The sequence below is a fragment of the Penicillium coprophilum genome (genome assembly GCF_028826855.1).
Source record: "Penicillium coprophilum strain IBT 35676 chromosome Unknown utg000005l_segment0_segment0, whole genome shotgun sequence".
Classification (NCBI taxonomy): domain Eukaryota; kingdom Fungi; phylum Ascomycota; class Eurotiomycetes; order Eurotiales; family Aspergillaceae; genus Penicillium; species Penicillium coprophilum.
The window spans coordinates 2,887,969-2,909,305 of record NW_026622724.1 but is presented as its reverse complement, the minus strand read 5'-3'; the positions used below and the strand labels follow the sequence as shown (position 1 = coordinate 2,909,305).

The 21,337-nt window shown below is 49.1% G+C and overlaps 10 protein-coding genes across 10 annotated transcripts; 7 read left to right on the top strand and 3 right to left on the bottom strand.

The window, feature by feature from the left end:
• Nucleotides 1-336: 336 nt before the first annotated feature.
• On the top strand, nucleotides 337-2,230 carry N7500_008636 (uncharacterized protein; the record flags this gene model as incomplete). Its single annotated transcript, XM_056679780.1, has 2 exons — nucleotides 337-833; nucleotides 886-2,230. 2 exons carry the CDS (start codon nucleotides 337-339, stop codon nucleotides 2,228-2,230), a joined length of 1,842 nt encoding a protein of 613 aa, XP_056530152.1.
• A 1,333-nt stretch (nucleotides 2,231-3,563) lies between these two features.
• On the bottom strand, nucleotides 3,564-5,882 carry N7500_008635 (fungal specific transcription factor domain-containing protein; the record flags this gene model as incomplete). The annotated part of the gene is made up of 4 exons (XM_056679779.1): nucleotides 3,564-5,160; nucleotides 5,233-5,375; nucleotides 5,434-5,706; nucleotides 5,757-5,882. Coding segments are annotated over 4 exons (2,139 nt in total), but the record flags the coding sequence as incomplete, so codon positions are not given.
• An 822-nt stretch (nucleotides 5,883-6,704) lies between these two features.
• N7500_008634 (uncharacterized protein) lies at nucleotides 6,705-7,130 on the top strand (the record flags this gene model as incomplete). The annotated part of the gene is given in 3 exon segments (XM_056679778.1): nucleotides 6,705-6,792; nucleotides 6,844-6,901; nucleotides 6,920-7,130. Coding segments are annotated over 3 exon segments (357 nt in total), but the record flags the coding sequence as incomplete, so codon positions are not given.
• A 560-nt stretch (nucleotides 7,131-7,690) lies between these two features.
• N7500_008633 (uncharacterized protein) lies at nucleotides 7,691-8,473 on the top strand (the record flags this gene model as incomplete). The annotated part of the gene is made up of 2 exons (XM_056679777.1): nucleotides 7,691-7,704; nucleotides 7,792-8,473. The coding sequence occupies 2 exons, from the start codon at nucleotides 7,691-7,693 to the stop codon at nucleotides 8,471-8,473; spliced, it is 696 nt and encodes a 231-aa protein (XP_056530149.1).
• Nucleotides 8,474-8,979: 506 nt separating this feature from the next.
• N7500_008632 (uncharacterized protein) lies at nucleotides 8,980-10,641 on the top strand (the record flags this gene model as incomplete). The annotated part of the gene is made up of 1 exon (XM_056679776.1): nucleotides 8,980-10,641. One exon carries the CDS (start codon nucleotides 8,980-8,982, stop codon nucleotides 10,639-10,641), a length of 1,662 nt encoding a protein of 553 aa, XP_056530148.1.
• A 984-nt stretch (nucleotides 10,642-11,625) lies between these two features.
• Nucleotides 11,626-13,581, bottom strand: N7500_008631 (ferric reductase family protein; the record flags this gene model as incomplete). Its single annotated transcript, XM_056679775.1, has 1 exon — nucleotides 11,626-13,581. The coding sequence occupies one exon, from the start codon at nucleotides 13,579-13,581 to the stop codon at nucleotides 11,626-11,628; it is 1,956 nt and encodes a 651-aa protein (XP_056530147.1).
• Nucleotides 13,582-13,978: 397 nt separating this feature from the next.
• On the top strand, nucleotides 13,979-14,550 carry N7500_008630 (copper transporter family protein; the record flags this gene model as incomplete). Its single annotated transcript, XM_056679774.1, has 2 exons — nucleotides 13,979-14,026; nucleotides 14,080-14,550. 2 exons carry the CDS (start codon nucleotides 13,979-13,981, stop codon nucleotides 14,548-14,550), a joined length of 519 nt encoding a protein of 172 aa, XP_056530146.1.
• A 442-nt stretch (nucleotides 14,551-14,992) lies between these two features.
• N7500_008629 (uncharacterized protein) lies at nucleotides 14,993-15,391 on the top strand (the record flags this gene model as incomplete). Its single annotated transcript, XM_056679773.1, has 1 exon — nucleotides 14,993-15,391. One exon carries the CDS (start codon nucleotides 14,993-14,995, stop codon nucleotides 15,389-15,391), a length of 399 nt encoding a protein of 132 aa, XP_056530145.1.
• A 1,105-nt stretch (nucleotides 15,392-16,496) lies between these two features.
• Nucleotides 16,497-18,536, top strand: N7500_008628 (flavin monoamine oxidase family protein; the record flags this gene model as incomplete). The annotated part of the gene is made up of 1 exon (XM_056679772.1): nucleotides 16,497-18,536. The coding sequence occupies one exon, from the start codon at nucleotides 16,497-16,499 to the stop codon at nucleotides 18,534-18,536; it is 2,040 nt and encodes a 679-aa protein (XP_056530144.1).
• Nucleotides 18,537-19,113: 577 nt separating this feature from the next.
• On the bottom strand, nucleotides 19,114-20,856 carry N7500_008627 (CRAL-TRIO domain-containing protein; the record flags this gene model as incomplete). Its single annotated transcript, XM_056679771.1, has 4 exons — nucleotides 19,114-19,589; nucleotides 19,663-19,762; nucleotides 19,822-19,863; nucleotides 19,915-20,856. The coding sequence occupies 4 exons, from the start codon at nucleotides 20,854-20,856 to the stop codon at nucleotides 19,114-19,116; spliced, it is 1,560 nt and encodes a 519-aa protein (XP_056530143.1).
• Nucleotides 20,857-21,337: the final 481 nt, after the last annotated feature.

The window sequence follows — 21,337 nt, the reverse complement described above, 5'->3', positions numbered from 1 at the left end:
CTTACTCGTGCAGTAGTCCGACCAACTAGCGTCGTTGAAAGCTGAAATCTACTTGGGGTGATCAATGCCAGATGCCATTCGTAGGAGACGGCTAACCAACCTTGGAAGTTAGTCTACTGTCATCTCGTGAAAGTGGAGCGGAGATAAAAGCGCTAATGTACATTCAGCCCCAACCATCGCTAATAGGCTAGTCTGGAGTTTCAAATACGGGCAAGCCCAAGTATCAGAAGAGCAATAAGACGCTATTTCCCAGCTTTCTCTTCCTCGTCGAGTTTGAGAAGAACTAGCGAAATTTCCCAGCCGGAACCCTTTTACCCCGGTTGATACTCTGTCGACATGTTCCGGTTAAACCGTAATGAGGCTGAAAACGAGCCTGCCCTTGTTCAACCCCCGGACCATGATACCCCCAGCCAGAAAACACCCGGTACAACAGCATACGCCTCTCCTTCCAGAGATGAGATTACTCCGGCGGCGTGGGGGATTGGATGGCGGGCCCCAACCATGATGATTGGATTCCTCATTGCCGGTGCGATGTTTTCGATGGGCCATCACTTATACTACCAGAGCCTTGACAGCACCCGCGTCACCTCAGTTAATCAGCAAACGTGGGCGATTCGAATCGGAACTGGCTTCGCCTTCCTGATCAAGTCTTTCCTTGTGTCGGCTGTTGGCATCGCAGCGGTGCAAGTGATGTGGGCCACTCTGCGGCGGAAGTTTGTGAAGCTTCGCGGGATCGATGGCATGTTTTCCATCCTTAGCAGCCCACTTGCTTTGCTCACTCCAAATCTCTGGGTGTGCGCAAAAACCCTCATTATCCTTGCGATCATGTCATGGTGCGTATGAGGCCCGTTTCTTTAAAAGGGCGACTATTCACTCTGCGGCCAGGCTTATCCCACTGACGTCGGTTATCACACCTGCTACCTTGTCCATCAATCTCTTGACAACCACCAATGTTACCCAGATGCGTGTTCCGACTGTGAATTTTGTGGATTCCTTTTGGCTGCCCTGGGCAACATTCGAAGGGGCGGGATTTATTGCGGCGCCTGCGCCCGGCATCAACCGTCTATTTACGGCTACTTACTCCTCTTCTGAGGTGGTCCCATTCTCTGCACCTTCCCCTAACTCATCCTACACACTTGATTTCTGGGGCCCATCATACAAGTGCCAGAGATTGAGTGAAGCGATCGTGGAGATGAAGGGCATGACTTTTACCGATTCCTCACTGAACAACTACAGTTCCTTGCAGAAAGTGTGGGATCATGAAACTAGTAAACTCAACTTTACCACCTTGTACTCGGGGGCTGCTAGTACCGTCCTGAACAACACCTTATTCATATACGCCACAGGAGCAAACCCCCTTTGGAACGACAACGCCACGCAACCAACCGAGCTTGTATGTCAGCTTTGGAATACCTCCTACGTGGTGAACTTGAATTTTACCAACGGTGTTCGGAGCCTGACACCTGTATCAACGAAGCAGGTGGCGCCCGCTAACTGGGATAGCAGGGCTGGCTCCTACACTTCACTAGAACCTCAGGGGCCAGGAGTCAACGGTGGTTTCTACTTGACACACTTGCTATTCTCTCGCATCATGCAAAGTACCCTATATATCAGCTCTGTTGGAACACTCGAATCAGTTTTGACCTCCTCGATTCCTGACGACACGCTCACATTCACACAACTGTCAATCATGCAAAGCGGCCTTTTCGCATGTCCGGAGCTCTGGAATAGTTCCGAGTACAAAAGTATGCTTATGGGATTTGATGACTCTACCACGCTTTGCCGGAATAAAACATTAGCTCGAGCCATAGAGGATCTGTCGCATAACTTCACCTACAGCCTCCTCAGTCTCAACGCGGCCAATACCAGTGTACCTGTTACAGTCTCGTCACCTCAGAATTTCTACGCTTACGACAGTAAGAATCTGTTGGCAGCTTATATGACTGCACTGGGTGTTACTATTGTATGCGTCATTGTCGGATTCCTTGCCTTGCGCGAAAATGGGGCTGCCCACAACACGTCCTTCTCCAGCATGTTGATGACGACACGAAATCCTGAGTTGGATGAATTGGCCAAGGGACACTGTCTGGGAGCTGGCGAGTTGCCAGATGAAATCGGGGATGTCCAGTTACGATTTGGGGAGGTCGAGGGTTCTGAGCAGTACAAGCGTGCAGCATTTGGGACGAAAGAGTCGGTGAGCCCTCTCTCTAAAGGGGAAGATTATTACTAGATAGGAGACAGCTCTTTATCATTAATGACTACATCATTATTCTTTTCTCGGGTGAGATAAACAAATACGTCCCTGTTGACAAGTGTAGAAGAGCGACCCACGACCAAATAACTAGGTTGAGCATCAAATGGCGCCCCGCTGGGTAAGTCTCTCTTGTCCACTAGCTCGACTGTGAGGGAGTGAAAGCATGGTCTTCTTGTATTATATTTATCTGATTGAATTGGTTACTTCACGGGTCTTCGCTTAGTATGTTGAGATGAAACTCCCAAAAGAGCGCGATCAATGATATATGCCGATCGGTCAAAGTCACTTCGTCCCATCAGCATCTCTCGGGCATTCCCAACGTCCGCGACCAGCACCACCGGCTTCGATAGGGGACCCACCAGCGCTTGACAGATTGGCGAGCCGTGATTCTCGAGTTGCTTGCTGCACCATTCTGCCAACCCTGAAGGATCGTCTCGGGGTTCCAAGAAACTCCCTAAATGGACTGGGCGGGCTTCTGGTTGAAGGGAATAAATACCCGGAAGCGGCTTGGGGAGGAGCCTTCGATAGAGTGCATAAAGAGATGTGAGAAGTACAGTTCCGAGCAAGAGGTGTTTGAGAAGATGTTTAGGTGTGGAAGAAAGAGCTATCTCAAGCCTCGACATTCTCAAGTGCGGTTTAATTTTCTGTTTTTGATTCGTCCTAAAGGTTGAGATTGGTGTATGATAACGAGCGAATTCAAGAAGTTTATGGAAATCTAGTCTAAAATTTATACCCTATTACCTAGTAGTCAAATCATGATTCCTAGTGTGATATTAATGCAACTCGTCGGACTGGCTCATAACTGGGACACGCTGAAGATGGGGGCCAGAGAGAGATCTTCCGAGGGGTCGACGCTGTGGTTGATCCATGATTATGTGACTGGATCGCATCCGTGGTCTTTCATCCGATATATTGCGGCCGACGAAATGTGGGATAGTGCGTGACGGCCTTGTATCTTAATGTCAGCACCAGCGGAGACACCATGGCGCTTTTCCTGTAATTCTCGTGTGTGTATCATCAGCAAATGTGAGAGACTGGTTGGTAGGTGGTTTCTATTTGGCCATTTTTTTGGGGTTGCCGTAGCCGTATATACCATGCTTGAATATTCAGACAGTTGGCATTTGCATAGATGTTGGCTAATCATTCCCACGCGGTGTATAACGACACCTTGATGTCAAGGCAATGGAAATAATACACATCGTGTTTACTGTCGTCGAGTGGGGCTTTTCTCTTTCATGTTTATGAGTGCTATTTATTTATCAAAAGTGAAGCTATCGAACGTCAAAAGTTTATAACCTTCAGCAAATCCTCATGGCTTGTTGAAGACAACGCTAGAAGAATGCTTCCCCCAGACCACGGGGAATCTTAAGGAGGAAAGCTGGGGGCTTGGAAAAGAGTCTTGCGCCATTGGGGGAAAATCATCGGGCATTGAATAAGGATCCCCTGCTTCCAAAGATGGCCAGTTTTCTTGTTCTCCATACCTTTCTATCGGGGTTAGGAACTGGGATGACCCTAAAGAGCCAGAAACAGACAATGTGTCAGCGGGTAGACTAGACGACTGTTTGGGCTGCGCACTTCTGGCAAAAAGCAGAGTAGCCACGCGGGCTCCAGATGCAGCCATGTCACTTAGGTCGGCTAACATTTGAAGACGATGAATGGCCTGCTCCACCGCCTGCATTGCTATTCGGTATGTTATTCTAACCTTGGTTCCCACAAGGTTTGTGCTATTATCGTCTTGATCAAATGGGAAATCTGCATGGGAACAAAGATTAAGCAGAAGAATTGCAGGCTCAAAAGAGTTAAAGATAATCGCAGAAAAGCGCGTATAGGAGCCCCCAAACATTGTATGAAGGGCTGCCACAGCTTCGAGCACTTTCAGTGCAGCCATACTAAGCCTCCGTTTCTGCGACCGGAGAAGAACTTTCTTGTAGGGAGCTAAGCTTGCGACTTGGTCTGGTTTAAGCAGTAGGAGAGGTCGGAAGTTCCAACAAATTGAGTCGAAGATCGCGATATATAGAAGTTGTCTTTGCATAGGTAGCTTTGGAAGAGCCTTGTCTAAAGTCGTATCTGGGTGCGCTATAGCGAAGGCCGGATGTAAGTTATTGAGATACTCGGAGTTAAACTTCTCATATCTCCGCTCACTCTCGGTCGGGTCAAACTCGCAGGTACGCTGTAACCCAAGGCCTCGCCAAAATAGGCCAAGTTGAACTTGCATAAGACGTTCGGTGAAGATATCGGGCGCCATGATAGTAGTTTCTATCGGTATATTGCCAATATCTGGGATCAAGCGCAGCCGGGGTAGTGTTTCCTCAATTGAGTGATTGGATAAGAAGGGGATCCGATCTAGTTGTCTGGACAAATGACTACCATCCACATTCGTCAGTGAGGGTTTTGCATCAGAATGATACCAAGCGTACCTGTCCAAAACATAAAGGCTGCAAAACGTCCTTCGCTGAACATCTCGTTCTAACTCCTGGGCACTATCTTTGGCAAGCTGAGATTCCATCAAGCCAGTAGTATCAGTGTGGATGCCGGCCTTTTGAGCAGCTCGACATGCAGAACCTATGCCCTCCCAAAATTGGCTAGTCCTCCCTTCACAGGAGACTTTTAATGCAGCAAAAATGATGTGTTGAACACGGACCAAGGTGCCTTTCCAGTCAAGAGTCTCACACGCTGTTGCAAGCTTGTTTCCAATATTACTGCAGGTGTCACGAATGTCGGCCAGTGACCGACCCCGAATTTGATCAACAGTATGAGACGGTGAAGGCAGAAATTGTGTCGCATAAGAACAAATGCGAGCAATTAGAGCTGCAAACTCGACGTCGGCAATCTCCACTATCTTATCCTTTGCCCACCACAGCTGGTAATTTACCAAGAAGCTGGGGACGTGAATGACTTGCTTCATCCTGAGCTGACGATAGAGGTTAGAACAAGAGAGCCAAGCAATCTTGCCAAGCAAAAATAATAGATATGCTTACCAATTCAATTCATAGACGAAATATTGCACAAGAAAGTCGATGATTTGGCGCTCAGGCATGAGATCGAGCTCATGGTGAATGGTTTCCCAAGTAGAGGGCCAGTCATTCTTCAGCTCTGTATCAGATTGATCAGGCAATTCCAGCTGTGAGGCTGAGTAAGTCTAAATAATACCATAAAGGGAGCAATATTAAAAGACTCACCCGTCGGAGCAAAGCCATTGTATTGGAGTTGCTATCCTCAAAATAACCAAATGATCGAGCGAGGGCAGAATGCTCTCTGGACCAGTGAGCCTCGGAGTCATCCACGGGTCTTTCTCGCGTGGGCCGTGCACTCTCTACCGGTCGAGGTTGGGTCTCCGACTGATCTGCAGGGACTGGCGGACAGGAGGGCACTTTCACCGGCGGAGGACCGTAGACACACTCCTCGGGTCGGCGACGACGGGTACAGTGGTTGCATGGATATTGGCGATCGCACTACAGACAATCCAAAATTAGCATTGCATCACAATCGAGTCTGATCGCACTCGCTTTCTGTTTACGCGTATAGCAGGAATGACACGTTCTGACACGACGTTTTCGGCCTTGCATGGTGAGATTGCGTAGGGAAGAGTGGGAATCGGCCGACGCAGGAGCAGTTCAGCCCCTGGAGGTACTGGAGATTATTTATAGACGTCCACGTGTGCTCCGCCCCCAAAACGGCATAACGTGGCCCCCTCATTGACCGCAGATCTCCCGTTCATGACAGAAATTTGGCGGTACAATGCATTGACTCAATTATGCATAACTCCAAACTAAAGATGGTAACGCGATTTCAATCTGTGCGGGCATCAACGTATCACATATATATATGCACTTTTGTATGGTCTATGCATCCAGATGCTTCGTACACAAGGGTCACATGACCTTCCGGTGTTATGCCGCGTGTAAATCCCCGTATTCAACCTCGAGGACAGCTTACTCCAATTCGTCGTAGTTGCCTTCAATGCAAGGTGTCAATGGGGTACATCTATGGTTAGAAGATAAGCCATGCAGGTATTATGTCAAAGCAGTTTACACTTTACAAGTACGGACCAATCCAGAGCAGGGTCATACATTCCCGCCATTGATCCCCAGCGAGCTGGCCAACAGATATATGAACGACATGGATTGTAGCCGGAAACACCCTAATTTCTGTGTGGGGCTTGAGAGAATGGACCTTTGTACACTGAGCAAGACCCGGGGCTCTGCTGATCAAATCCTACGGGCTGACAACCTTGCTGATGATGGTGAGCATAATTCAAAGAGCACAACCGACATAGATCTTTTGTCTTCCTTCGGCCGGAGAGCCACATTTCTAAAAGCCGGGCTGTCTTTCTTCGGCCGGGGAGTCAGCTTTTCAAAAGCTGGGCAAGACGACAACTTTCAGATGCAATGATCCACTATCATTGTTAGTTTGATCTTCCCGTCATTACTATCTACCTCCATACCACCAGTTTCAAGCATTGAAGCCCCTTCGACAGATTGACAGCGTAACTGCATCATGGCCCGTCGAACACGACCTTATTGCCCTTGTTGGCATCGGTGAGTTTCTATAGCGAGCGATAGACATAGGTCCCCGATTAACGCGACTAGGTTGCCATATGCCTAGTGGTGCTCGAGACATTCCCACGCTATGGGAGCTACTCAGGAAGTAGAAGGATATACACAGGGAGTTCGATGAGCCACGGTTCTCAGCTAAAGGATTCTCTCGTTCCAACCTAGATCGTCCTGGTACTGTGGTGGCCAGAAGTGGGTTCCTCCTAGACGAAGATCCACGACTCTTTGACGTAGCCTTCTTCGGTATCACGGACGTGTATTCCCTAATATACTGGCTAACCGTATTTACTACGTTTGCAACATTAAAGGGCCTAGCTTATTAGTCAATAGCGCGTGCACTTCTACGATGTACGCCCTTTATTTAGCCATAAACTCAATCCGCAATGGAGATTGTGAATCCGCCATTGTGGTGGGGTCTAACTGGATCATTGACCCTAATTGCCACATAGTAATGGGGAAACTCGGTGCTCTTTCCGCCTTCTCGAAGTCATACTTTCGATGTATTAGCTGATGGCTATGCACGTGGTGAGGGATTCGCTGCTTTTTACCTGAAAAAGGCTTCTCTGGCCATTCAAGGCGGATCCCCTATTTGCGCCCTGATTATAGGCCCTACGATTAACGTAAACGGCTGTACTAACTGAATCACCACCCCTGGTAGTCTGCTCAAGAGATCGTCATTCGAGAAGCGTAAGTAATGTATATTGTGTTCCCTTCGATAAATAGTCACTAACAAAGCAACTTTCCAGCTATAAGAATGTAGGTAATCTTGATCCTTCGTAAACTACGTTTCTCGAGTGCCACGGAACTGGCACCCGGGTTGGTGACCCAACCGAGATCAAAGCGGCTAGATAGGTTTTTGGTCCTTCGCGGTCCTTTGAGCAAAATGATCAGTTGGTGGTGGGTTCTGTGAAGACAAATCTCGGTCATTTAGAGGGAGCTTACGCCCTTCCAGGAATATTGAAAGTGGTCGCAGCCCTTGAACAGGGAGAAATCCCGCCCACTCGGATTTCAGACTCCAAACCTGCGCATTGATTCTAAGCAGGCAAAAACCCGGGTCTCAGCCCAGGTTGAGCCATGGCCCAAAGATAAACTCAAGCGAGCAAGTGTCACTTCTGCTGATTTTGGTGGCATCAACGGACACTGCATCATTGACCATGTCCACAACCTCCTTCCATCCTATGTCAAGCCCGGTATTGTTGGTCAGCGTGTCGAGCAACCGAATGGACAAAACGGCGTCAACGGCACAAACGGCGTCAACGGCACGAACGGCGTCAACGGCACGAACGGCGTCAACGGCACGAACGGCGTCAACGGCACGAACGGCGTCAACGGCACGAACGGCGTCAACGGCACGAACGGCGTCAACGGCACGAACGGCATCAACGGACATGTGAATGCAGGTGTCCTCTCAAATGGCGCTAGGGGCCCACTGGATCAAAGAAAGCATCATAAGCCAAAGAATGAGGCACCAAAATTTGTCCGAAAGGCCGACGCAGGCACTTGGAATCTGGTGGCTTTTCCCTTCTGGGCACATAACCAAACCTCACTTGTAGCGAACGTCGACTCATTGAATGAAGTCATCCACCAGCACTCACTGGCCGATGTTGCCTATACTCTCAGTGCTACATCTACTAGTTTTCGGCTGGCTCCCTTGAATGTACAGTGAAGGACTCCAAATTTCCATAGCTTTAATTACAAGGTATTATTGTGCTCATCAAGGCGCAAATAATTCTCTCTGGCGACAAACCCCTCGGGGATACCCAATATGCTATAATCGAGTACAATCCCAGCTAAGACCGACTATATCCGCTAATCCCTGGAACTACATATGCGGCATGATCAAAACTAACCCTGAATTTAAATTGATCGACAACCAGGGTGTATAGGGTGTACCAATCGAATTGAAGCCTTTCGGGTTGCGAGAGGGTCCCAGTAACTTCGGCCGACAATCATCGGCTTTGTTTATATTAACATATAACCAACACCCCAAATTCATCGGCGTTAATATCATGCAGTTCCTTAACTCCTATGCCCGTGAAATCTCCTTTCTTTTATCTTCTTCCTTTCTTCTGCTATTAATGCTGCCACATTCTTCATTATGTGTACTCAGATATACCTACAAGGCCACTCAACCTAGCGTCTAATAGCTCGGCACACTATCAGCTTTATACCATGACCGCAATATCCTCTACTCCTGCCTCAGACTCCGAGAACCAAAATGTGAGCCAAGCAAGCGAAGACTACCTCCATCAACCTAACGAAAAGGATCACTCGAGTGATTCGGGTGCGAGCGACGATGTACGCAAAATCACGGGCTATCGATGGTTCCTAATTTGCGCTGCTCTTTACCTCTCAGCATTGATATACGGACTAGATACAACGATTGCTGCGGACGTTCAAGGAGCGGTAATTCAGAGGTTTGGCCAAGTCGACCAACTCGCCTGGATTGGGGCCGGGTTCCCTCTTGGATCGGTCGCTGTTATTCTGCCCTACGGATTTCTTTTCACTACCTTCAATATGAAATGGCTCTACATTGCCGGGATTGTGTTATTTCAGGGCGGATCTGCTCTCTGTGGTGGAGCTCCGAACATGGGTGCCCTGATTGTCGGACGTGTGATTGCTGGTGCCGGAGGAACTGGCATCTATCTAGGAGGACTGAACCACTTATCCGCCATGACGACTCGAAATGAGCGTGGGGCGTATCTCGCTGGCACCGGGTTTGTCTGGGGCTTGGGAGCGATCCTGGGCCCTGTGGTTGGTGGTGGGTTTTCGGATTCATCTGCCACTTGGCGATGGGGATTCTACATTAATCTTATCATCGGTGCTATCACAGCCCCTGTCTATCTGTTCTACCTTCCAGCCATTCATCCAGCTCCTGGAAGACCACTTAAAGATCGCCTGCTTAGTCTGGACTATGTTGGGTTCGTGCTCAGCGCAGCGATGTGGGCGACCTTTGCGATGGGCTTCATCTTTGCCGGTGGTATCTGGCAGTGGAATAACGGTCGTACTATTGCAATGATTGTGGTATGGGGGGTTATGCTTGCCCTTTACGCATTACAGCAGACCTTCTGTATCTTTACCACCCCCGAACATAGGTCATTCCCCGGACATCTGCTCAGATCTCGAACCCAAATCTTGTTCTATGTCACCACCACCTGCGCCAACACCTGCATGTTCTTCACCACATTCTACATACCGATCTACTTCCAGTTCACTCGGAACGACTCATCCCTCATGGCCGCAGTGCGACTTCTTCCTTACCTCCTGTTCACCATCGCGTTCAACCTTGCTTCCGGCGCGGCCCTTCCCAAGATAAAGTACTACATGCCTATGTGTCTCGTGTCCGGTGTCCTCATGACTATAGCTGGTGCGTTGTTCGTGGGATATCTTTCCCCTTCGACGCCAACGGGCCAGATCTACGGTTTCAGTATCTTGATGGGAGTTGGGACCGGAATCACCATGCAGCTGGGCTACTCCGTGGGCAGCTTAAAAGTCAAACCAACCGACGCCCTCAGCGCTATCAACCTACAGAATGTTGCACAGATTGGAGCCACAGTCATCTGTCTTGTCATTGCCAGCCAAGCGTTCCAATCAAACGCCATTAGAAACTTGGATCATGTTTTGGCAGGCCAGGGATTCAGTCAATCGGAAATTCAAAGTGCTGTTGCTGGATCACAGAGCACGCTGTTTGAGCAGCTCAGTGGTGACTTACGGAATGCCGCTATTGAAGCAATCACATCAGCGATGGCAAGGGCCTTTGTCATTCCACTTGTAGCTGGCGCATTAGGGCTTGTTTGCTCTCTGTTGATGAGTCGGGAGAGACTGTTTGGATAAATGGTGGCCCAAAGTTCAGACTGAACAAGATTTTCCCGCGGTGTTGAAGAATGATGGTTGTCTAGTGATATAGTGTTGGGATCAAGTAACTTACTTGCTTCGAGGGGAGGTGACAATCCCTTCATAGACGGGTTCACCCCACTCTCTTTCTATCACTCTACATCGCCCTTTTTATCGGTAAAAGCTTTAATTTCATCTATTTCATTCTGATTTTAGCCGTGAGAGATAGGTACGACCCGTATATAGATCGCTAGGAACTTATGGATCCTATTGGATGTCTGAGGCCACAACTGTGACAAATAGCTAATCTCTCTCTCTTTTCCTTTCTCTCTTCCCTCTCTCCATGGGGATCTCGCTTGGAATGCATCATTGTCTTTCTCCACTTCCTTATATAGGCTTTCCATCACACCCTCGTGTCCCTGATCGCCGTCTCGTGTCCTATTTCGTGACAGCGGGAATGGGGAGCCCTACTAGCTTGAGGCTGTGTGCAGCCAAGGTCGCTAAGTGGCAGTTCCCCACGGGCCAAAGTGCAAGGCAGGTCCCTGGGCCCCGGAGGCGCACGAGGCTGAAATAAGAGGACGTCACCTATGGACTCTGTTAAAACCTCAAATGCGCATCTTTCGGTGTGTTGTACCAACTTTGCGGATACCCTCGTATCATTAATCATGTCTCCCAAAGCTACTCGCCCTCGTATCCCAAATTGGGATCGTGGAAGTTCGAGTTGCGGGCGCTTGTCGGCTCCGTGCTTTTCCCTCGCGATCATGGTCAGATCATGGTCACGGAGACGCGACAGGAACTCGAGGACCCGAGACATTACGAAGATCATCCGAGGACATTATGAGAACATGAGGAGATTTTTTTGTCAACAAATATGATCCATAGATTTCGTCAATAAAAATATGTACAGTGAATTCAGTCCTGATGCTTATATACTCTCTAAGGCAGCCAGCTGCACAAGATATCCAAGTCCCTCGCCAACCCCCTTCACCACTCCAACCGATCATCACAAACAAGACTAACATCAAACCTCTCCAGCCCTTTCCAAACCTTCCCACCAGAGTTACAAGAAGCAACAATATCTCGAAGGTCACTAATCATCCCACCAGGCCCACTGGCAAAGACAGTTGTCGGTCCACACACGGTCTCAGCCAAGAAGTCATTGACCAACCGCGGTAGATCAGGATGTCTATTGACATCATCCGCACCACCCCCAAGCCTCTGAACAGCAGCAGGCTTCTCACACCCACAGCACGCAGAAACAGACTTGGAAGGCGAGACCTGTAGGACCTTCTCCTCACTCTTCGGAACCTCCAGATTACAATTTTCGTCATCTGAGTTCTCAATCGAGGGTGTTTTGCTCCCCGTATCACGGGTGGCGAAAATGCGAATTTCGAGGTTCAATGTATTCCGCGCTTTCTGTAAGAGATCCAGCTCCGCTGCGATCCAATCTGTGTTCGCTGTGTGGCGGACTGCCCAGATGAGTTCGACTTTCCGGTCTGGTGAGGGTTGGTTTCGGGCGAGCTCAAGGAGGACGGGGAGGACGTAGGTGATGCCGGTCCCGCCGGCGACGCAGATTATGTTGGTGTTTGGTGTTAGATTTTTGGTGATGGATTCGCCGTATGCGCCTGTCAGGATGACGGGGGTGGTGGGTGTGCCTGTGGCAGCGAGGTCTGCAACCTTTTTCGTTTCGCCACTTTTCGCGCGGAGGATGTAGGAGTGTTGGACTGTCCCCTTTGATACTGTGGGAAAGTTGAGTGGTGTGAAGGGGTGAGATTGCCATATACTGCATTTTGTGAAGGATAGGTAGTAGTGTTGACCGATGGACCAGGGGTCTTGGTTGTTGTGTAGGTCGAGGCGGATGACGTCTCCGTGTTCTGTGTCCGGGAAGCGGGTGATTGTCGCGTCGGCGGGCTTGAAGCCGAGACTGAGAGTACTGGAGTGGTCGGGGTGGTAGTGTAGAAGGGCTGTGCGGACGAGACGAGCTCCGCGATCGAGGAACCAGAAGATCAGTGAGGGCCACATGAAGCACTTAAGTTGTTTCCAATGGGCCCAGCAGGCGCCGATGTAGACCATCGCGAGGATGTAGTGAAGTTTGCGGAAGGTTTCGTAGCCGGTGAGTCTGATTCCCCACGGTGTGCTCAGTACGACGAGGAGGAGTAGAAGAATCATGGCGACGATGCCCCAGACGATGTATGTCTGGGTGACCCACTCGATTCCGACGGTGGGTTGCGGCTGGTACATTCGCAACTCAACGACGCACCAGCTGATCGTATGCAGCGAGCTTTGCACGAAGATGATATAGCCCAGCCAGCGATGGAGGAAGTTGAAGCTCTGGTACGGTAGGCCGGTGATGAGGGAGAGGAAGGATTCTCGGCTGCTCAGCAGCACGGAAAGTGGAGTGAGGGCGTAGGCCAGGGTCCCGATGCGGTCTGCCCACGGGCCGATGCTATTTCTGGTATTGTATACGCCAGGCATTTTTGAGACAGGCGTGACCCATGTGTTGTAGACGATACCGACGAAGCTGAAGATGAGAAGGTAGCCAGCCAACAGAGTGAGAGTGAGCACTTGAAGGCGTGTTGTGCGGCCGAAAATCAACCGTGCCGCATCGGGCAGGAGATATTTCCGGGCTAATGAGACAAGGGAGCGGCGAACCTTGTGTAGCCCAGCTAGTTTTGGTGTTGCTATCGTTGGTGATATCGTTGGCGCATTGAACTGGTTCAGGATGACCCAGAGGAGCAGAATCGCGCCAATGACGCACCACATAATGCCAGAATATAGCATTCCCAAGTCATGGGATTCATATACAACGTCGAGATACTCGCACGAGCCAGGATCGCTGGTACAAGGAAGACCGCGATCGTAGTATCCCCAATGAGGCTCTAATGTTGTCGCCTTGCTCATATCTTGGATGTGGCGAACATCCAATCTCGGGGACGACATTTTGTCTCGACCTGCCCTATGCAGTGGTTTGAGGTTGAAGATCGAGTATGAGCCTCAGCTCTCCGATGAATGCGACGATTCAGCTCGAGTATGCGAAATTCTGCGTTCGGTCGGATTATCGAGTCATGGCGAAGTGCGAAAAAGGTGAAGTCCCAGAGAAATCCACCAGCTTTTTAATGTAACAGCCATCATACGAGACCCAATTTGCTCAAATGTGGCCATTTCGCATTTGAGTCGATTTGAGCACATTTCTCCCACGCCATCGCTGGGTTTCTCCACTTCGCCTTAGCGCAGGTGGAGAGAGGCCATCAGGTTATAAGACCATCGGTCTCGAGCACGACCATCGGACGTGCCATTTCTTCGAATCTTCCTTTTGATACCCAGACTATCAGTCAAGATGGAGGGCATGAATCACAGTAGCAGCGAGACCAGCTGCAAGATCTCGGTGGGTGCCAAGACATTTGAAGCTCCAAGTGGATTCGCTAACCAAAAGGCCAGATGCTGTTCAATTTTCACACCATCGATGCCTGCTTCCTCTCCACTGGATGGCAGATCAAGAACAATGGCATGTTTGCTGCAACCTGTATTGGCACAATTTTGCTGGTTGTGTTGGTCGAGTTCTTTCGGCGCATTGGTCGGGAATATGACAATTTTCTGACCCGCCAATTTGAGCGCCAAGCCGTGCGCGGCACGTTTGCCAAGAAAGGTGAATCTGCCCGAACGGCCGTGACATTTCGGGCGACGCCGTTACAACAATTGACGAGGTCTGTGATTCATGCAGTGACCTTTGCAGGGGCATATATCACCATGTTATTGGCAATGTATTTCAACGTCTATGTGATTATTTGCATCTTTATCGGGGCGGGGCTGGGCAAGTTCCTATGTGATTGGATGGTGGTCACGGTGGGAATAGATGACGTACAGGATGAGACGAGGAAATTGGAGGAGACAACGATATGTTGTGATTAATGGACTTGTGTGTAATTTGTCGGCTTTTCAGCGTTTATATCCTTTGATTTGATTATAATCTACTACTTACATATCTTGAAGAGTCGTTTCCATCTCTCCCAATGCTGTTGTCTGATATGTAACACGACCCTCCTTTGTTGCTAAACATACAGCACAATGGATTTATTTCTATACAAATTGGATAAGCTCACTTAAGATTACCAAAATTGAGATGTAACAATGAGAATTCTGACTTGTGTTGATTTCCTTGTCTTCAACTGCCTTTTCCATGTCTCAGAGCTGGCTAGAAGGGTTTAAATAGCCTCAATTCCACCCAGCTTGGGAGCTGCTCTTGTTGGGTCAGGTCACGACTGATACTGATCCACCGTGCTCGACATTATTGATTTGTCGCTACGACACCACCATACCTATCAAGGCCTTTTGGAGCAACATCTCTGCCTAGATGAATTCATCCGAAGGTGCCGAGGATCTCGAACAGCGCTTCAACAAGGCACACAAAGAGTTCAGAATCACTTTGAAGAGCATCATCCACACTCTACAACAGGATGGCTTCAGCATGGAGAATTGTTGGGAAATCTGTGACCAACTCGATCTTCTCGATTCCTTCCTAGGTGACATGGAAGAATTGGGTCCGGAGATGGCACTAGTGAAACCATATCGGGCCATCTTCCATGACTTGCCTCGATGCTACTTCCTGGACTACCAATTCCAGTTTGATTGTCTCAGTATTCAGACTGGCTTGGACGATGTTCGGGGTCTTTTGGCTGATTGCTTCCACGATGACTGTGCTCAGGTTGCCTGTCTTGGGTTAGAAGGTCTCCTAGCTAGACTTCCGTTCTAGTTTTGGAATTCCCATTGCCATTTTGATAAGGAGAGTAGATTGTTTGCCAAGTTAAAGATGTGTAGCACGTGATGTCCACGGTTCCTTCCGGCCTTTCCCCCGCAGTGGCTGGGTCTTTCGCCTATCAAAGTCGTTCGCATGTGCATTCCTAAAATGTTCAAGTCCTGGCTCCGCACATTAGTACACTTCTTAGAGAATCACTGTTATCTCTCCTGGGGGATTTGATCTCAACATATGTAACAAACCACCCGGATACGGGTCAATTGGACGGAAACATATCGAAATTATGTTATGACAACACGTAGTCTCACTTGAGACTAGCCCGGCCCCTTTCCGATTACTTCCAATGTAGAGGCATTGAAGGACATTTTCGAGAGTAAACATCTCGAGACAATCCATAGTAAAGAGCGATGATACCACAGAATAGCCAATCCAAGAGTTTTAGTTACAGTCTAAGCATAGGACGGAGTGTCTATCTTGGTCTTCCTAAAGACAATCACAGGGCGTGCCAAGACTCTTTAGTTTGCCGAATTCCGACCTCCCATCATTACCAATCCAGATAACAACTTCGAAAAACAACAAGATTGTCGATCTGAATTAAACTGGCACAAGTAATCTCCTTCCCCGCGATTAATATGAACTGCGCCCCCGGGGACTAGCCTGAACATCCCGGTCTAAGATAACATATAGCGTCGGAATGAACCGCTTTGATAAGAGAAACTGACAACTAACCGTTATATTCGACTAATCCAGAGCTTCTAGTTGGTTGAACATAAACTACTCATTGAATGCTGAGATTCTATGTTTTTACGTAACAGCCGCGCGAGGTATGGACGTTATAGTACCCAAGATGTAGGGCTATACCACCCGTCTAAGATATCACGGATACAAGATACTATCTTCTCCGGCCTCACACTGACCGCTAGATAAGGAAGTGATGATGGATCAATACCTCGGAGATAGTCATGACTCAAGATACCAAGTAGTATCCCAAAGATAATGGATACAAGCAAAAGAAAGACATATAAAACATGTCTGGCAAGAGGAAAAATGAACCATCACCAAGCACTGATATCTTATTTCCACAGTCCTGTCCGAATCAAGGATGAAGGTTTTACTACAACATACCCTCTTGGGGTTGGGTCTATCAGGCTTAAGCTTAGCCGGGGTCGCGGGGAGAAACATTGAAGTGATACGGTTCCACAGCCCCGGGGGTGTAACCGCCGACTCATTGCACAACATTCACGTCGAGTTTCTGGACGATCAGTTCGAAGGTCAACTGCAGCTTGTGTACGGGGAATGCGGGATCCAAGATCCGACGCAGAGTCACCATTCGATCGGGAGCACGTTCGTGAAACGTGAAGCACAACCGGAGCGATTCGTCTGGACCACACCATCTGACGCACCCCATTCAAACTGTCTACATGCTTTCTCCGGGTCAACACTTGTGGGCCGCTCTGCTCCCATCACGGTCTCGTCACCTGTCGAGAAGCGTGAGAGTATCGCCGATGTGGCAGATGCCATGGGACCATGGTTTGACGGAGTGGCTTACATGAAGTCAAAGAAGCACAGCAACGCATTTGTATCCAAAGCAAAGAAATCCTCCGTTGCTATTCTCGGTGGTGGAATGTCCGGTTTGATGACGAGTTTGCTGCTCGAATCTGTTGGTATCCATGATTGGCACATCTACGAATCATCTGGACGTGTTGGTGGTCGTATTCGTACCAAATACCTCAACAACACCACTCCCGATCAATACCAATACCAGGAGATGGGACCAATGCGATTCCCTGTCAGTATCACCTATGCCGACACGAACGAGACACTCGAAATTCAAGATCATCGCATGGTCTTCCAACTCGCCAAGGTCCTCAACAAGATGAACAACGACAAGCCAGATCTCCAGGTCAACTTCATCCCCTTCGTGCAGAACAGCCCCAATGTACCTACAGCTTCTGGCGGCAACCGTCTCCCCAACGGCAGAATCCCCAGCGTTTCCCAAGTCGCCGCCAACTCATCACTAGTCTACCATGCTCCCTCATCCAACGAGACAGCTGCCGAAGAGGCAGAGTCGGCATACGAGAACTACACCAAGCTCAACGACCGTGAAACAATCCGCAAAATCGCAACAAACATGTACCAAGCCCACAAGCAAGCCGTCGAAGACGGCATGTTCCACTGGTCCGAAGCCGGGTACCTGAAATACGCAATGGGCTATGACGCCAACATAACCAACTACGTTGCCGGCGCAGACAACTCCCCAATCTGGGGCGAACTCTACGACGACGTCTACTTCGCTGCCACAAAATGGCGCACCATCGACAAGGGTCTGGAGTCCCTCCCTCGCGCATTCTACCCCCACGTCGCAAAGAAGACAACACTCAACCGCACAATCGACGGGCTCATCTACAACGAGAAATCCGGTAAGATTGCCGTCGCATGGCGCGACGATCTGTTCCAGATGGTACCTGAGACAAAGGAATACGATTACGCCGTCGTCGCTACACCATTCAGCAAAGTCAGACTGTGGGATCTACCGCGGTACTCGTCTCTCCTGAGCCGGGCAATCTCAACCATGAACTACAGCCCCTCGTGCAAGATCTCGTTGCTCTACAAGACACGGTTCTGGGAACACATGGAAGAGCCCATCTTCGGTGGATGTGGGTCAGTTGATGTCCCCGGTGTCGGAAATGTCTGCTACCCCTCCTACCAAATGAACTCCACTGGACCCGGTGTGATCTTGGCGTCTTATATCTCCGGCACACCAGCTCGGTCCACCGCTGCGTTGAGCGAGGAGGAACATGTTGCGCTGGTCCAGCGCGCGATGGTCGAGGCGCATGGTGAGATTGCTTCTGAGCAGTACACCGGTGTTTATGAGCGTCAGTGCTGGGAGGTTGATCATCATCAGGCCGGTGCTTGGGCCACTCCGCTTGTTGGACAGCAGGAGCTGTTTTTGCCTGCATACTACCAGACGGAGTTTAAGACTATCTTTATTGGAGAGCATACTAGTTATACTCATGCTTGGATCTTTTCAGCTTTGGATTCGGCTGTGCGTGGAACGACGCAGTTGTTGCTTGACCTTGGGCTGGTTGATGAAGCTAAAGAGATTGTTGAGACGTGGATGGGGAGATGGATTAAGCTGTGAGATGATGGGATTTGTATAGAGAGTATCTTACCCAGACAGGCATTAGAAATTTGCTGTATATAGCATTAGATCAGCAGTGAATATATGAATTTGCATATACAGACACATCGAATATCTCTATAGATGAGCTTGATCCTAGTGATGGAGGTATTGGATGAGTTTTGTTAAGTGCATATAATCATAGAGTACCATTTGATACCAAGGCAGAATGTAATGTGAGAAGACGAGGACTTTTTGTGAGAAAAAAAAAAGTTGTGATATCTCCCATGCCAGTACCCTATGCCTAGGCCACGGCCCAACCCCGAAGAGTTAGGAATGCATTTAGTGGAATCATTTATGAGCGAGGACTGAGCGGGTTGAACCCCGGTAGCTGGGGCTGCCAGCGTGTTCAAACCGTGTAAACCCACTACTCAGCCACTGGGTGGGAGAGTCGAAGAAGTTGTCTTTGTCTTCAATTTATAGGAACATATACTTCCGAAAAGGGAAGGTGGGTCCATATGACTTAGCATTTCAATACCTGAATATCGATTTCTGCCTGCAGATTCTAACCAACACCCAAAATAAAAGAGAAACATATCTACTTTGCCTGTCCGTTTGAATTGGCATCCATTCCAAGCGCACCACTCGGCAAAATCATCCCAGTCCGGTCAATGAACGACCGCGCCCGAATATAAGGGTCCAACTTCCAATAGTTCACATGGAACTCCTCAATCACAGCATTTCGTCGTGACTTGATATCCTCCAGTTTTGACACCTCTTCCTTCCCATCAGAATGTGAGCTGGCAGAGATCCACGCAGCTGTGGCAGTGATTATCCGGATACCGATCATCATACGGTCGTACATGAGCGAGTCACGCGTCGCTGTGTCTTTCATGGCCGCATTTTCATCTTTGACGGGCTCGTCGTAGTTATAGCTCCAGTTTCCGTTGCCGGAGAACTCTTTGGGGATCTTATCGCGCGGGATGAACTTGTCCAGGTCCGCGATTGACTTCGTGAAATGAACTTTTGATGCGACGACGGGGTCCATCCAGCCGTGGATGAGTCTCCAGATTCCTGATTGGCGAAAGGTGATAATGTGAGTATGCTCCCCAGCGAAAGGAAAAGACTTCCTAGTGGAAGGACTTACCGGAGAAAACCCATGGTGCGTTATGAATGAGCAGTTGCCCCAGAGACTCGGGGTAATTTGCCTCGAAGCATTTGAGGATGAACTTGACTGGAGGGTAGTCCTGTCGCAGATATCAGTACACGCTCGACTACCTCATCTAGCCACACTATGGCGTCCTACCATGTTGGAGAGTCCGAACCCAGTCATATCGAAGACAATGGTCTATGAAAATGTCAGCGTGTCTCAATACCTCAAAATCCACGTCCAACATACGCCTGTTTCAACCGGAGGAACCACGATGAGTCGTGCTGACTCTATCATATGGACAATATACCGCTCGAGGGTTTCTTCACTCTGAGCACTTGGCTTGTGAATCTTCACTCTAATATAGATAACAGGCCGGCCCTCTCTGTCAAAACCATGAAGGAAGCTTTTCCCTGTCTTGAGTTGATTCATGAATTCGGCACCTTCCTTCTTCTCCTTCGGGGTAGCGCTGGCGCTGCGGGATTGCTCCAGAGCATATTCCTCTCCCCGGGGCAGAATCTCGTCGTCAACCTTCGCTTCTTTTCTCCACAGGAAATTCGACGCCATCATCGAGAAAGCTTTTCCGACATCCCATTTCCTAGCGCGCAGAAATCGAAGCAATAGACTATCCGGGTGTTCCTGCTTGATCATCTTCAAGACCGCAAAGCACATCTCCTGAGGTGTCATCCTGGAGAGAATGTGCTCCATGGACTTGATTTCTTCCTCGTGCACGCCTAATTTTCGAAGCCGAGAGAAAAGGGAAGTAAAGTGCGCCGGGGTGACCTTGCGGTTGGCCATTTCCGAAATGATAGTATCTTTGGCATGTTCATTCATGAGCGAGTCCACCTTGTCGAGTGATTTCTGCTCTTTATTGTCGAGATTGTTTTCTGCGGTGGTTTTCCCATTGGTCTCGCCATTTGATTCCGCCGGTGCAGTCCCATTTGAGGTCTCTCCATTGATGTTTTCGCCCTTCAATGCGCTAATAATAGCCTCCACAGTCGGCTCTTTGACCTTGTCCAGGGCAGCAAATAGGTTGCTAGAGGGCCCCTCTGGAATTGAAACATCATATACAGCCGACAATACAGTCGCAACAGAGGTCAAAATAATGATCCAAAATTCGATTACCTTTCCTTCCTGGTCAGGAGTGAGGTTGCCGAGGTGCCCGGGCGCTGGTTTAACAGTAGGAGACATGGTGTGAATCGTGGGTACAATGCAAAATCAATTTGAGGAAACCAACTCACATTTTAGTCTTGAAGCTGCTGGTGATGTCGTTTTGTTCGATCCATTCAATGCTTACGGGAACACATGAACATAATTCCAGCCTCGGTCAGCCCCCCGGATTCACGGGCGAATCATATCGATACCTCGGTGCTCAAGATCGGTCGATCGTTTCATTGACGTATGAGCGCTGAGACCTCTCCTTACTCGTGGGGTCTTGAAACAGCCTGAACAATCGTGAACGGACTTTGGGGAGGGGGAGACGATCCCCCGCATTGCGGAGAAGATCGTCGCTCTGGCTCATTTGAGACTTCAATTTTGAGATTCAAAGCCGGAGAAACTTGAGATCTTAGCGCATGGTGACTATATCCCTTTACCCCATTGGTATATGACGCTATCCGAACTAGGTATGCAAGTTGTTGAAGGGGTGGACACTGCTTATTCCTACAACCAC